Source organism: Dipodomys spectabilis, unplaced genomic scaffold (genome assembly GCF_019054845.1).
Source record: "Dipodomys spectabilis isolate Male_0828 unplaced genomic scaffold, ASM1905484v1 ptg000760l, whole genome shotgun sequence".
Lineage (NCBI taxonomy): Eukaryota > Metazoa > Chordata > Mammalia > Rodentia > Heteromyidae > Dipodomys > Dipodomys spectabilis.
The window spans coordinates 35,492-50,948 of NW_024871437.1; the positions used below are offsets into that span (position 1 = coordinate 35,492).

The 15,457-nt window shown below is 58.1% G+C and overlaps 1 protein-coding gene across 1 annotated transcript in view; it reads right to left on the reverse strand.

Annotated features, from left to right (window-relative positions):
* Positions 1-15,457, reverse strand: part of Afap1 (actin filament associated protein 1) — an 85,122-nt gene that overhangs the window by 11,983 nt on the left and 57,682 nt on the right. The window contains exons 8-11 of the mRNA XM_042672701.1: positions 14,738-14,819; positions 9,647-9,796; positions 5,795-6,006; positions 2,616-2,761 (exon numbers count right to left, since the gene is read on the reverse strand). Coding sequence (XP_042528635.1) covers positions 2,616-2,761; positions 5,795-6,006; positions 9,647-9,796; positions 14,738-14,819 — 590 coding nt within the window. The remainder of the gene's footprint in view (positions 1-2,615; positions 2,762-5,794; positions 6,007-9,646; positions 9,797-14,737; positions 14,820-15,457) is intronic.

Sequence of the window (15,457 nt, forward strand, 5' to 3'; positions counted from 1 at the left end):
CCAGCTGCCTGGCCTGACCGCAGGGACGGGGACTTGGTATGAGGAGCCCAGCAGTCGGCAGAGGGGCTGCCCTGCGCACACATGCCTGAAAAGGCTGACAGACACGGGCCTTTCTGCAAAGTTCTTAGGCCTGTTTGCTACACTCTTCAGCTGTGTCTGAGCCTGGCGCAGCTGAGCCAGCTCAGCGTCCAGCAGCTCCACCACACCCTTCACAGATGAGACTCCATGAGGTGACCAGATGTGCATTTGGGTCTCCAGGCCCTTGCCCAGCACCCCTAACCTGGAATTCCACCATTTCTGTCATCATTACGAGCACTTTGGCCCCGCCCCCGAGGCTGCAGGGAAGTCTGAAGGCTGGCTGCCACGTCGCCCCACGGAGCAGGGCACCAGCTGAGGGGGCACAGGGAGGGCCCGCGGGCCTGCCCCACCCCTGCCCTCCCCTGCGCTCCAGCCACGGCTCCAGCCCATCCTCACACACCGGCAGGGCCTGTGTCCTGCCATCTTGTGAGCTAGTGCATACTCGACTCAAAGAGCACCCGACTACAGATGTCACCTGCAGTGCTGGGACAGAGTCCCCAGCCTGGGACTGACCGAGGTGTGCTGCAGCCCCCACCCCGGCCCTACGGCTGGTGCGTGCGTGCATGGTTGGGGGGGGGTGCAGAGTGCTCAGCTTGTGGGCAGGGGTGGGGGTGGGGGGAGGGGAGGACAGTACGTGCCTCTGGGTCTCACACAGTGGACCAGCTGACTCCTAAGTCACCTAAGAAAACCAAAATGCTGCTCCCACAAAGAACGCCGCAGACCCTGCTTCCTGCTCCCCTGCTGGCCACGGTCAGGCTCAACGAGAGCCTCAGAACTTCAAGGCACTGGTAGCTCACACCTGTGACCCCAGCTTCTTAGGAGGATCAGATCCTGCCTGGGCAGGAAAATCCGAGACTCTTCTCTCCAATCAACCATCAAGAAGCTGAAAGTAGAGCTGTGGCTCAAGTGACAGAGCTCCAGCCTTGATTGCAAAAGCTCAGGGGCAGCCCGGGGCCCTGAATTCAAGCCCAGGACCAGCACCCTGTGTCTCGGCCTCCCTGTCCAGCAGCCCCTCCCTTTCCCCTTTGCCTGTCCCCTGGCTCTCCCCACCCCCCAGTGTGTCTTAGCTTGTCCATCTGCTGGTCCACTGCAGGACGCTGGTGGCCTGTGCAGATCTGGTGAGACGCCTCCACACACAAGTTGCCCGTGAGGCTGGCGGCGCAGACAGCAGACAGCCTGGCTCCCAGGGAAGAAAGAGCCTGGAGCAAACAGATCTTCTGCTCCCAACACAGCCAGAGATAAAAATCACACAGGAAAGCAGTTCTCCCTTACTAGTTCTGTGTCTTCCCAGATTAAAAAAAACAAGCGGAGTGTTAAGAGGAGTTAGGGGATAAGGTGAAAACGGCCTCTCAGCACACCCTGGAGCTCTGAGCCTGTCCTGCAGAAAGCACCACTGCCCCCTGCTGGCAAAGGACGGCATGCACACGCCTCTCCCCCTAGCTACCGGCTTCTGGCACGCTGAAGGTACACAGAAGCAAACGTGGAAGAACACAAGAGGGAGAAGAAAATGAAGAGGAAGTAGGGCACTGGTGGCTTACACCTATTGGCCTAACTACTCGGGAGGCTGAGATCTGAGGATCATGGTTGGAAGCCAGCTCTTGAGTCTCTTATCTCCAATTAGTCACAGAAAAAGCTAGAAGTGAGTATAGCTCAAGCTTAGAGGGCTAGCCTTGAGCAAGAGGAGCTCAGGGACAGCACCCAGGCCCAGCCACCCTGGTGCCCACACCACCAGCTGAGGCAGAACTCCTGTTGTCCAGACCTGGCTGACTACCGTATGAACCACGCCCAGCTGCCTGCAGCAGTCTCAGAATGGTAGATGCCAAGTTCGGCTAAGTTCCACAGAGAAAAAAAAAAGACTATCGTCTGCTGCACTGAGGTCAGCCTGGGTCCAGCAGTGCCTCTGAACTGCTGCTGCGAGCTCTGGTCACAGTGCGCGGACACACCAGGGACGCCCCGAACACCCTGGAGGTCACATTGCGGGTATCTGGAAGGTGGGTCCTAGACACCCTGTTGGGCATCTGTGGACCACACCTAGCTGCTGCTGTCCAGGTTCCTGACATTTTCTTAAGGAAATAACCACAGTTCGGGAGAATGTTTTTGCACAACGCACCATTTTGCAAAGCCACAATTCAATTCAAACTCAGAACACTAGAAAGACACTTTCACAGCTCAGTCCTCTTACGGCAACGTGCAGAATAATTTCTACGTGGTGCACCTCCTCCTCTCCAGCCCATAGGCCAAACCCAGCCCTCTGCTTGTTTTGCAAATAAAGTTTTCTTGAAACACAGACACATCCATTTTTCTGTTATGTATTAAGTTTGCCTGCGACAGTGGAGCTGGGCGCGTGTAACTAACTGCCGATATCTGGCCAACAAAATCAGTGTTTACTACCGGGTCGTTTCCCCAGCAAGTTGGCCAAGTCTTGCACTACAGGACATCTCAGAGGGAAGAAGTGACCAAATATTTCAGCAAAATCTAGAGGACCACCACAGCAAAGGGAAGGTCTTGGGCTTGCTGTCTAATGCCCAGGGTCTCACCAGAAGGTCTGCTTGGCAGTCTGGATGACGTTTGCCGACATCTCCACATCTATGTAGTCGTAGTGCAGGGCTCCCGGGTCCGTGGACGAGCCCGTCTCAGACAGCAGGATCCCGATCCATCGGCCCATGTCCTCCGAAGACGCCGCCTGTGCAGGAACAGCGTGTTCTCTTCAACCACAGACAACTGCTTGCACAAGAAGTGTTACCATGTTGTCCCAGGAAGGGAGCAACCCAGCCGGTGTGTGTGTAACGAACAGGGAAAGCCAAGGTCCCAGTCACCCTTGGTGAAGACAATCTGTGGTGTGTGTGTGTGTGTGTGTGTGTGTGTGTGTCTGGGTGTGTGTGTGTGTGTGTGTGTGTGTGTCTGGGTGTGTGTATAACGAACAGGGAAAGCCAAAGTCCCAGTCACCCTTGGTGAAGACAATCTGTGTGTGTGTGTGTGTGTGTGTGTGTGTGTGTGTGTGTGTGTGTGTGTGTGTGTGTGTGTGTGTGTGTGTGTGTGTGTGTGTGTGTGTGTCTGGGTGTGTGTATAACGAACAGGGAAAGCCAAGGTCCCAGTCACCCTTGGTGAAGACAATCTGTGTGTGTGTGTGTCTGGGTGTGTGTATAACAAACAGGGAAAGCCAAAGTCCCAGTCACCCTTGGTGAAGACAATCTGTGTGTGTGTCTCTGTCTGTCTGTCGGTCTGTCTAACGGGGAAAGCCAGGGTCCCAGTCACCCTGGGTGAAGACAATCTGAGCAATTCTGATGGCCGCAGGGTGAGGCAGGAAGTTCACGTCCGCAGTGAAGTCTCAGCTAGGGAAAGGGGGTTAGAAAGCCTCCTTCCTTTGTCAACCAAGGCTGGCTGTGGACGGTGATACAGACGCGACCTGCCAGAGTGGCCCTGCTTCTTCTCCTGGGCAGAGGGGACAAAATCACCTCCGTGTTGGCTGTGCCTCCACAGCCAAGATGCTGCCCACCATCCAGATGGCCTTGTGGAGCCATCTTCAACATGGTGGCAAGTCTGAAATATATCCCTAAGATTACACTCGCTAAGGCCGGGCGCCGCCGGCGGCTCACGCCTGTCATCCTAGCTACTCAAGAGGCTGAGATCTGAGGATCATGGCTCAAAGTCAGCCCGGGCAGGAAAGTTTATAAGACTCTTATCTCTAATTAACCAGCAGAAAGCCAGAAGTAGAGCTGTGCACAAGGGGTTGAGCATCACACCCAAGCCAAAACAGCCAAGCAACAGTGAAAGGCTTTCAGTTCAAGTCCTAGCACTGGCACAAGAAAGTAAAAAAGAAGGAAATTTAAAAAGTGATCAATACGTTGAATGGACCCTTCTTTTCCATACCACATACCAGTCCTTTTGAGAACGTGCCAGTGGCAGGAAGACGCTGGTGTGGTTGATGCTGGCTGGTGACTGCCACCTCCAAGTCACAAGCCACTGTGGCCAGCAGGGCAAACGGGGGGGGGGGGGGGGGGGGATATAGATCTGACTGTGCATCCCAGAGAGTGAGCATGAGTCTGGGGCTGCAGATGACAGCAAATTGACACGGCAACTTGCAATTTCAAAAAGCACAAATGTGGCCAGGCGGTATGACTCAGGCCTGTAATCACAGCTACTCAGGAGGCAGAGATGAGGAGGAATAAGATTTGTAGCAGCCCGGGGAATCTGGACAAATAATCTGTGCGTGGCAGTGGGTGTCTGTCATCCGACTGTACAGAGGCTTGTGGGCTTGCGGCCCAAGGCTCCTGGGTCAAAACTCCAAGAACCTACTTGAAAATAACTAAAGCAAAAAAGGCTAGGAGTGACTCCGGCGGCAAGACGTCCGCTCAGCCAGCGCAAGGCCTAGGTCAAACCCTAGTACCACCAAAACAGGCACACACTGACTTATGTACCTGTTACCCCTGTGTACATCACTTTCTTTGTTGTTGTTGGTCATGGGGCTTGAACTCTGGGCCTGGGCGCTGTCCCTGGGCTCTTCAGCTCAAGGCAAGCACTCTACCACTTCCAGGTTAATTGGAGATAAAGAATCTTATGGACTTTCCTGCCCAGGCTGGCTTTGAACTGTGATCCTCAGATCTCAGTCTCCTGAGTAGCTAGCATTACAGGCTTGAGCCACCAGTGCCCAGCTGTACATGACTTTTATAATAACAATGAAACGCAAAAATAGCTAAATAAAATGTAACAATTAACGATTAGTATTTCTAAAACCTATTTAACCCACAAAGTGTTGCCTCTGTCTGCACGTACATCCAGATCAAACTCTAAACGCCCAGACCTCATATGTGCCAGAAGATCTGTAACCTTCCAAGAAACCCCCCAAATGCACACGCATGCACACAGGTTTCTGTCCTTCCCCAAAATCAAGTCATGAGTGTGGACTGGGGCTGGGCTGTGGCTCAGTGGCACCACACTTTAGCAGGCGGGAGTCACTAGGTCCACATGTACACGCATACGTGTGCATCTCTGTATTATTGTAACGAGAAGCAGCCACACAAGGAATGTGATGCTGGCACATGAAGTCAGGGTCTACTCTTCCACCCGTGAGAAGTCTGGCTCGTGGTTCTACCTGTAGGGTGTCAGGTGGCCCCCAAACACTTGCTCCATGAGGAACAGAGAAAAAGGGGCACCTGGCACAGCTCAAAGGCAGCCAGTCGTAAGGAACAAAGAAGTTTACAACCAGATGTTCCCACACTTGGGACAGATGTCCTCGCGTGGAACTGTGTCATGTAACTTCCGTGCAAGCAGAGGGAAGCAGCAGCAAACCCAACATGGGCAATATGGCCAACGCTGGCAGCTCGGGGCTGTGGGGCCCGCCCGCCTCTCTCCAAACCCGAGAGGAACTGGGAGAAGGGCAGCGGGTAACAGAGCCGGTGGTGTGCGGGAAGATGGCCAGCTCCGGTGCTGGATCACGCGGATTTGGGGACCCACATGCACCCCGGGACATGGTCCGGAGGGATCATGTGGCTTGGGGGCCCACACGCACCCCAGGACCCTCTCCAGAGGGGTCACACGGATTTGGGGGCCCATGCGCACCCTGGGACACTCTCCAGAGGGGTCACGCGGCTAGGGGGCCCGCGCACCCCGGAACACTCTCCAGAGGGGTCACTTGGATTTGGGGCCCACGCACACCCTGGGACATGCTCCAGAGGGGTCACGCGGCTTGGGGGCCTGCGCACCCTGGGACACGCACCTCAAGCACGGCCACCTCCTGCCCGTTGCGGAGCAGCCGGAAGGTGAGCGGGTGCTTGGAGTCCAGGCCGGCGGTCACCTCGCAGCCGCGGAGCGGGATGGAGACCACATGGGTCTTCAGGTCCGTCCGGTCCTTGTGGAGCACCAGCTTGCCGTCCTTCACCCGGCACCAGCGCTCCCGCCAGCGACTGTTGGACAGCACGTTCAGGTAGCCTGCGGGGACAGGGACAGCGCGTGGTGGCCTCCCAGATGGGGAGGGGTCCTGCCAGGTCCCCGGCTTGGCCTCCTTGGCGCGGCCGTGGATATAAAACACGCCCCACCCACACAGCAAGTTTTCAATGCAAGTTCCCAGAAAAAATTAGAGGACAGCTCCAAAGGAACAGGGTGGGCAACGGTGCTGGCGGGAGCCCCAACAGCTCCAAGGACCAGCTCTCGTGCCCAGGGCTTCCGTGCAGCCCTGAGAACACGGCAGTGGGTGACCAGCGTTAGAGGCTGGGACAGGAGGGCAGCTTTCAGATAACCACCGAACAGGCCTACGGGAGGCCAGGTTGTTCTCAGGAGCAGCCAACACCCGAGCAGGGCCGAAGCCATGGGAAGGCAGACTTGGGCTTGGGGCTTCCAAGCCCCTCCCACACGGTCCTGCAGGGCGGGGTCACCGAGCACCACCCACCAACCAGAGCTGGCGCTTCCTGATATGCCAGCCACAGAGGTTTGCCCTATTTAGACCAGGGAATGCCAGGTCTTAACACTTCAGACATGTTCAGTTTAAGAAAGGGAAAATAGAATAAAGCATACAGCCCTGGACAGTGGACTTGCTAGCGTAGACAGGACATCTGGGACAGCGCGCCCTCCTCGGCCACTGATCCCCCTTCTGCCCCGCACAGCCCAGGGGGCCTCACTACCTGAGAAAGCTGGGGACCCCAAGCAGCCATCTTCTGGGGAGAAAACACCGAGAAGGGAGGGGCCAGGCAGGAAAATGGCAGAGCACCCGAGAGGGGAGGTAGAGGGACTGCACTATCTCAGGATCCTCTCCACCCAACCCCCAAGCCTGGCTCGTGAGTGAATCCAGCTCAGCTCCCCGGTCCTTCACGCTGGAGCACACCTCTGCCACCAGGGGGCGAGTCGACCGGCCTACGCAGCAGGGCTCTCCCGGTGAACTCCGCCCCCAGACCTGCCACACCGGCCGAGGCTCGGGTTTTGTGCAGTTTGTTTGGTCCCGTGTACTACAGGGTGCTACTCACCGTAGCCTAAAACCTTGGGAATTTCCGTTTAATGTGGCTTTTGTGACTTGGTCTCAGGGCTTCCTACACTTGCTTCGACTTTTTCACTCAAGGTTGGTACTCTGCTACTTGGGCCATGCCTCCGTGCCCTTGGTTCAATATTTTGAAATGATTTCTGCTCCAAATTCTAAAGCAAGAACTTCCTCAGCCATGTTACAAGAACATTTCAGCAGAACCCTAAAGTTAACCTACAGGCCTGAGAGTAAATAAACCACGCCGAAGCGCCTGCAGAGGCAGCAGTTGGCTTCCAGTGGCTGTGGAGAGGCAGGCAGGCAGCTTGTAGGGCCTGTTCACCTCCGAGAGGGAACCAACAGCCGCCCAACAGAGTGTGCCCAGAGGTCACGAGCGGCCAAACCTTACCTCTGAGAGCCGCTCCATCCCAATGAGTAACTTGGAGTTGTCTTGGCAGGGGTGGGGCCGGGAGGGGCAGTGTGAGACACGTGTGTCATATCACGCAACGCCCACAGGGGCCACCAAGCTCACTACTGCCTCCCCCTGGCCTCTGGGGCAGAGGGCCTCGCGTGCCAGCCCAATATGGGCTCCTGGGTTGGTGGGGGGTACCTGAACCACACAGAGTGCTGCGTAAGAAGCCTATGCTGTCACCGGAATGTCCACGGCAGGAGGCCATGCGACAGGGGAGATGTCCACCAGATCATGCAGACCCCGCCAAGCCCACCGTCTAGGCCGCTCCTGACACAGCTCCTGTGGTCCTGCATGGGGCTTGGGGCTTAGCAATTTGTGGTTGGTTTCAAAAGCTTGGGTGAGCCAGGCCCTGGCGACTCACGCTTGCAATGTGAGCTACTCAGGAAGCTGAGATCTGAGTGTCTGGGTTCAAAGCCAGCCTGGGCAGCAAAGTCTGTGAGACTCTTACCGCCAATTAACCAGTGAAAAGCTGAAAGTAGCACCATGTCTGAAGTGGCAGAGCACCAGACTTGAGAGGAAAAAAAACCAGGGACAGCACCCAGGCCCTGAGTTCAAGCCTCAACACACACACACAAAGCCTGGGTGACATCGTCTGGGGTGCTGGCCTTGACCATGGGAGGACGGGGTGCAGTCCTGACCCAACAGCTTCGTGGGTGTGGAGTGGTCCTCAGGACCCGTGAGCGCAGGGCCCACAGCACTCACACTGTGGTTGGGGAGACCTCGCTTGTGTCTGGTCACCACCAGGGGCTGTGTGGGAAGCTGACTGAATCCACGGCAACTCCTCAAAGGAGGCCGGGCACAGGACAGCCACGGCTGATGCTGCAGAGCAGGGGGTCCAGCCAGGCGCAGTCTGAGCAACCAACGCCAGGAGCCCGGCGGGGAGCCTGCCCTCCCCGGCAAGGCCCACGCACGCGCACCTCGGCGTCTTCGGCCTGCCCAGCTGCTCTGCCCTTCCAGCCGGCCGCTCTGCTCAGCATCCCCGGAGTGGAGGCTGCAGCTGTAGAGGCTCGGCTTGGTGCCCTGGGCCTGAGCCCAGTTTCTTTCCTCTGCCTGAACCCCTCCCACTCCACCGAGCTGGCTGAAAACAATCACGGTCCTGTGTGCCTGGAGCCGCTCTTCACTCTTGCCTAGCAGAGCTGGGGACAGCTTTAGGTTGGGGGAAAGGAGGAGGGTATGCACAGAGGCTGGTGGAAACGCACGTGTGCACAAGCACACACCATGGACATGCCCTGGGGATCCTCTGCTAGGGCTCAGAACACAGCAGAGTGTCAGTGAGCAGCTCTCTGGAGACACGGAGGTGAGGCGGCTTGAGTCACAGGCGTCTTGCGTGGACTGGGCCAGCCCTGCTCTCAATCACCATCCGCTGAGGGTCCGTGCCCTGTTCACCCAAGGAGGGTCTGTGCAGTCTCTGAATTGCCTTCCTTATCAGTGTGCAATTTGTCCTTATGGAAGGACAAACTCAGGAGAGGCTGAGATCTGAGGACCGCAGTTCAAGGCCAGCCCAAGCAGGACTCTTGTCCCCAATTAACTACCAAAATGCTGGAAGTGGTGCTGTGGCTCTAATGGTAGCGTATCAGCCTTGAGTGAAAAAGCTAAGGGACAATGCCCAGGGCCTCAGTTCAAGTCACCATATGAGAAAAAGAAAACAAAAACTCCCGACCTGTCTCAGGGCTGTAAGAGGGAGGGTGAGCCACGCCACCCAGTGTCCAGGAAGGCCGAGGCCACAGCGGGCACATGGAGGCCTCCAGGACCTTTCCACTCTGTCATAGCTCTGCCTCGGCTGAGCGGCAGCCTGCAGCTGGGTCCTGAACTCCTGGCAGAGCGAGGGGTGGAAGGGACACGGTACCAGTGCCCTGCTTCTCTCCTCCCAATGGCACTGTTGCCGCCAGCCTTCCCCAGCTAAGCCGGCTGCAGTGCTAGGACGAGAGTCCCACCCCAGACCGGCCCACGACCAGGAGGCCCCTCCTCCAAGCCAGCCCACGACCAGGGACCCCTCCTCCAAGCCAGCCCACGACCAGGGGCCCCTCCTCCAAGCCAGCCCACGACCAGGGGCCCCTCCTCCAAGCCAGCCCACGACCAGGGGCCCCTCCTCCAAGCCAGCCCATGATCAGGAGGCCCCTCCTCCAAGCCAGGTGTCTGGGGGGTCTTACCACAGGTGGGCACGTCCTCCTCGGCCGAGGAGGTCTGCTCGTCAGTGGATGGCTTCTTCTTCCCCAGCCCAATGATCTTGGTGATTTTTTTCCCGGTGACCTTGGAGACAGTTCCCTTGGCCTCCGCCTTGGAGCTCTTCTTCCTCTTCACTGTCAATAACAACAAGTTAGCTGTGGATGCTCGCTGACGGGGGACATGAAGACAGCGTATCAGCACCACGTGCTCTTCACTTTGGGTGCCATGCCGGCAGGGGCTGCACTGGGACCCGGGAGCACGGGGCGATTGTGGGGGTACTGGCGCCTCCCTGGGGCTCTCGTCCACAGGACACTTGTTCCTCCCTGCACTGTCCAGTGCTCTTGGGCCAGCCCCTGACTTCCAGATGTGGCTCAGCTGGGAACTAACAGGTGGTATATAAATCTAGGAACGTCACGCACCACGGTGCTCCGGTGCTCGTGCTGAGCATCTGGAGACATGGTGAGCCTGACGGAGGATGCGCATCGCGGGACGCGCCCAGGTGGGCGGCGGGCTCACAGGAGCTCTGACGCAGGACAGCCTGCCAGCCACGGAGGCGTGTCGCCGCTGTGGTGCCCGGCCCTGGCTCAGCCCCGGCTCAGCCCCTGGCGCCCCGTCCTGCCCTCAGGCTTCCTCTGCACCCGGTGGAGCGAGGACGCAGGCTGGGGCTGCGGTGTGGGGTGGAGGGGCACAGCTTCTCACCTGTGGACAAGGTGAGCTGGCCCAGGCTCCTAGGGCCCAAGCTGTGGGACCCTCCTCCGCCACAGGGGCTCCCTGGGCTGCGACTGAATCCAAGTCAAGCCCCTGTCACCCTCCCTTCTTCCCCCAGCACCCCAACCCTGCGTGGGCCAGCTTTGGGGCAACACAAACCCTTGGAGGAATTAGAGACCCTGAGCATACACATGTTTCTTGGAAAATCTGGGAGAAGCTGCAGCCTCCTTTCTTGCTCCTGTCTGAACAGCATAGAGGCACAGCCGCTGCGCCCCCTCCCCCTCAGGACAGAGGCACAGCCCCTCAGTCAGGACAGAGGCACAGCCCCCCTCATTCAGGACACAGGCACAGCCCCTCAGTCAGGACAGAGGCACAGCCCCCCTCAGTCAGGACACAGGCACAGCCCCTCAGTCAGGACACAGGCACAGCCCCTCAGTCAGGACACAGGCACAGCCCCCCTCAGTCAGGACACAGGCACAGCCCCCCTCAGTCAGGACACAGGCACAGCCCCTCAGTCAGGACACAGGCACAGCCCCTCAGTCAGGACACAGGCACAGCCCCTCAGTCAGGACACAGGCACAGCCCCTCAGTCAGGACACAGGCACAGCCCCCCTCAGTCAGCCTGACTGTCCACTTGCAACCTCCATCCAGCAGCCCAGAGGGTGTCGCTCCTGTCTCAGGAGATGCTCTCCTCCACTCCCCACCTGTCCTGTGGGGTGGGGCTGAGACCCCAGGAGGCCTGCTGCGGCCGGGCGGTCCTCGGGAGGGAGATGAGAGAAGGCGGTGCGTGAGGCGGGCACAGCTGCAGGTCTGCGTTTGGGGCGGAGGGATCTGCAGGTTCTCACGGCCGCATGAGGACATGACTGAGGGACATCTTTCTTCAAGGAGGAGGAGAGGCCTCAGCACACAGCCCTGCGGCCACCTGGCCCCCGGCTTCAGCGCCCAGAGCTCTGCGCAGACATCACAGCCGTGGCTCTGTGGCGGCCGCCGTGCTGAGCGCTCCGCAGCCCTGGCGCGCTCCTGTTACCATACAGCAGACCACGGCCTCAAGAAACCCTGGACACTAAGCCGGGGCGCGGCCCCTCCAGCCGCTCCTGCAGGGAGCCTCTGTTTGGAAGGGCCACAAAGGTGCCCGCCCACCAGGGCAGCCCTGGCAGCCCTGGCCTGGCTCTGCCCACCAGGACTCTGACCTCTGACCTCGGCAAGGAACATCTCTGCTTCCCCGAGTGAGAGGAGAATGCAGAACGGACAGGAGAAAGAACAGGAGAAGGAAGCACCTAGAACCTCTCAGGGCTATTTCGCACACACTGTGGAACTCCACCACTCTCAACTCGGTGAAGGTGCACGACCGTCCACGCGGCAGGTGAGGTGGGAAGGAGCGGCGGAGGCGGCCGACACCACACACTGTGAACCCATACGCACCCCACGAATACCTAAATATAATCCCGAGGCTCCTTATTCTCCACAGAGTGAGGGTGCCCACGTTCCGACGTCGGCTGGGAAGGACCCCCGAGGCTTCGCGCAGATCAGCTAGCACGCACAATTCTGCAGAGACACTCAGCACCCGGGGGGCTGGCGCCAGGACCTGACTCTGCACCGTGTCTGGGACACAGGATCCCCTTGGAGCAGGGAGAGGCTCCACCCAGATCAGTCGCTACCTTCACCAGACTCGGACATCAAACAAAATGAGGGTGCTCAGGCTTCCTCTGGCGGCCAGAGAATGCTGTGTGAGGCACGATCAAGCAGGTACAGCTTGGAAGCTCAGCTAAGACCCCACCACAGAGAAGTGGCCCGGGGCGAACAGCCCGAAGGAAGCTGGGGGAAGTTAAGGTGCAATCGCTGTATGTGGGCCGCGGAGCGGAGAACACAGCCCTGGCCGGGGAAAGGTCTGAACCAGCTTGCCTTTACGTCCCAAAGCACAGAGGGCATTCTCGTTAAAAGGGGGCACCAGTAAGGCTGGGTAAGTGCGCAGCTACCTCAGAGGTTGCTGAGGTCTGAGGATCACGGTTCAAAGCCAGCCCAAGCAGGAAAGTCTATGAAACTCTTATCTCCAAATAACCCACAAAAAGCCAGGAGAGCTGTGGCTCTGAGCATAAAAGAGCTTAGGAATAGCACTCGGGCCCTGAGTTCAAGCCCCAGGAGAGGAGTAGCAGGGAACAGGAGAATTCTCAGTGCAGGTAATATGACAGGTGCGCATTCAGACGCTACTCCCACACAGATGTGCAGCGGTGAAATAACACAGAGAACACAGAAACAAAGAAGTACCCACTCCACGCCCACGGCGAAGCAGGCCCATGCATGGTGATGCACACAGGCTATTCCAGCTACTTGGGAGCCCCCATTCAAGTGAGCAACACAGGGAGACCGCCACCTCAAAACAAGAGAACTCTAAACAAAACAGCCAAGCAAGGATGTGGAGATTGCATGTTATTTTACTGCAGGGCGAAACTCAGAAAGCACTTTCCTGTTTTGATTATACATAATTCACCCATGGAAGGCACAGATAATACCTTCCACTCAGTGCTTCTGGGCGACAGGACTAAAATACACTCAGGTCAGACAGAGCCGGAAAGCCGCAACCAGGGAGCAGACAGTGTGACCCCCCGCATGAACTCCAGCCCTGCCGGTCAGACTGCCTGCGCCGTGCTTTCCAGGTAGGAAGTCGAGGTCACAGGTCCAAGCAGAGCACACGCGCCCTCCACCACCCACTGGGCACACTCAGAGGGAAGTCTAGCCACAGCCTAGAGACGATCTGTGCCAAACACACGTCTGATAAAGGACGTGCATTCAGTGACCTGACGTGGATGCAGGCAAGGGCCTCCGTTACCAGAACCTTGCAGGTGTGCAAGATCACGAGTCGCCAGGGAAGCCTCAGGTGCAAGTGAACGGCTGAGGGGCGAGAACGGCGGAACAGAAGAGGCCGTCCTCACTGTGAATCTACGGGACCTGGCAATCCCACGCCTGCAGCTGGCTGGGGAACACGAGGACACACACGTGCACACAAACAGACACACGTGCACACAAACAGAAGCATCACAACTGCCCAGACGCCCCCGGCCTGGCGCGAGGTGCCCAGCGGGAGTCCTTGCACACAGGGGAGCCTGGCCCGGTGACAGGAGGGGCCATGCCAGAGCCCGCCCCGCCCGGCAATCCCCGACCACTGCCACCACGGAGAGGCCACGCCCCTCAGTTCCGTGCAGCGGGGCCAGCTGGGCAGCTCTTAGGCCAGGGTGCTCAGAGGCAGAGGTGGCCATGGGGAACACGGGGACATTTAGGGCAGTAGTCCTGTGACCTGTACCATGTTAACTGTGCTGATGCTACAGGCCTAGAAGTGCTACCCCAGATCATGAGATAGCAGGCCAAAAGAGGCAGATTCACGGTGCAGTTTGTAGTGCTACCCAGCCCAGTTTAAAACAGATGCTGGGTGGGAGCTCATGGCTCCCGCCTATAACCTAGCTACTCAGGAGGCTGAGATCTGAGGATCGCTGTCCAAAGCCAGCTGGGGCAGGAAAGTCTGCGAGAATCATTAGTTCCAATTAATCACCAGAAAACTAGAGATGGTGTTGTGGCTCCAAGTGTTAGAGCTCAAGCCTTGAGCAAAAGAGCTCAGGGACAGCCCTCAGCTGGAGATCAAGCTCCACGATTAGCATCAAAAATACAAATAAATAGACACTGGCCAGGCTCCCACCTTTAATTCTATCTACTCAGGAGGCTGAGATCTGAGGGTCAAGGTTGGAAACCAGCCAGGGCAATAAAGTCTGTGAGATTCTTATCTCATTATCCACTAAAAACCAGAAGTGGCTTGAGCAGTAGACTTGAACAAAAAAGCTCAAGCCCCAGGACCAGCACCCAAAAACAAATAAACAACAAAACTCAAAACCCCTACACTAGAGCTCATAAAACGCAGGGGAAGTCAGCAGGAAATAAAGTTGTCAGAGGGACTGCGAGAGCTAAGTGGAAGAGAATCCCGGGATGCTGACCCAGGATGCGAATCCTGCTCAGTGGTGCTTTTCAGGCCAGCCTGAGCCTCCCTGAGAAGACTACAAGGAGAAGGCAAGTCTGACCCTGGCGACAGCACGTAGTCAGGGAAACAAGCAAGTCCCAAAAGGCCGTCCCTCGCAACGTCCACAGGGACATCTGGGGCGCCAGGAGCAGGGAGCGAGTGGTGTCAAGTCACTGGGAGCAGGGCCTGAGCAGGACTCAGAGACAACACAGTCCTTGGGGAGGAGTGAAGACAGCCAGGGTCCAGAGTGGCAGGGGCGACCAGTGCCGCGTCGCGAGACACACAGGGGCCTGTGCGGGGAGCGCGGCGGCGGCTGTGCCTGCGCAGAACCGCGTCTGTCCTCTGGGGCGGGGCCGACACTCACCTTGCTCCTTCCCGTTGCACGCGGCGACGCCATTCTCCACGACGCCCTCCCCGTCGGAGCTGGGTCTCTCCGAGGACAGTTTCTGTAAGGATGCGAGGGCCACGTTACTCACAGTGGTCCCGTGGAGGGCGGGGCCGAGGCCCGGGCACACGGAGGGCCAGGAGCGCGGCTGGATCCCAGGACTGCAGCTCACAACGCTCCACCCAGTTCTGGAACAGTTAGGACTGTGAAAACGCTTCCCATGACCCACGGAACTTCCTCCCTGTGCCCTGCAGTCCTTGGAACGAGCAGAGACACGGAACCCCGGCCTTCGAGGATAGTCCCCCAATTCTCTCTCTCAGAACTTCCCGGGGTCTCCACAGTGAGCAGGAAGAGGTTTTGTAGTCAGAGTCCATTGCTGCGATGGCTGGTTTTGTGTGTCTGTCTGGTGACTAAAATCCAAGAACTGTGAACAAGCCCCTTCCCTCCGCGGTGTGGGTGTCTCCCCAACATGGTGGAGGCTCGAGTTCCCCGGGCAGGAGGAATTCCCCAGCACAGACGGCACCGTGCGCTCTCCCAGGTCCCGGCCCGTGGCCCACACTGCGGGGGCTGACCTGAATCCGCCCAAGTCTCCTCCTGCCCCGCACACGCCCAATACGCTCCTCGGCAGACCCTGTCCACTGCTGAGGTCAAGGTGTGTGTGTGTATATAGTGTGTTTATACTGTGTGTGTGTGTGTGTG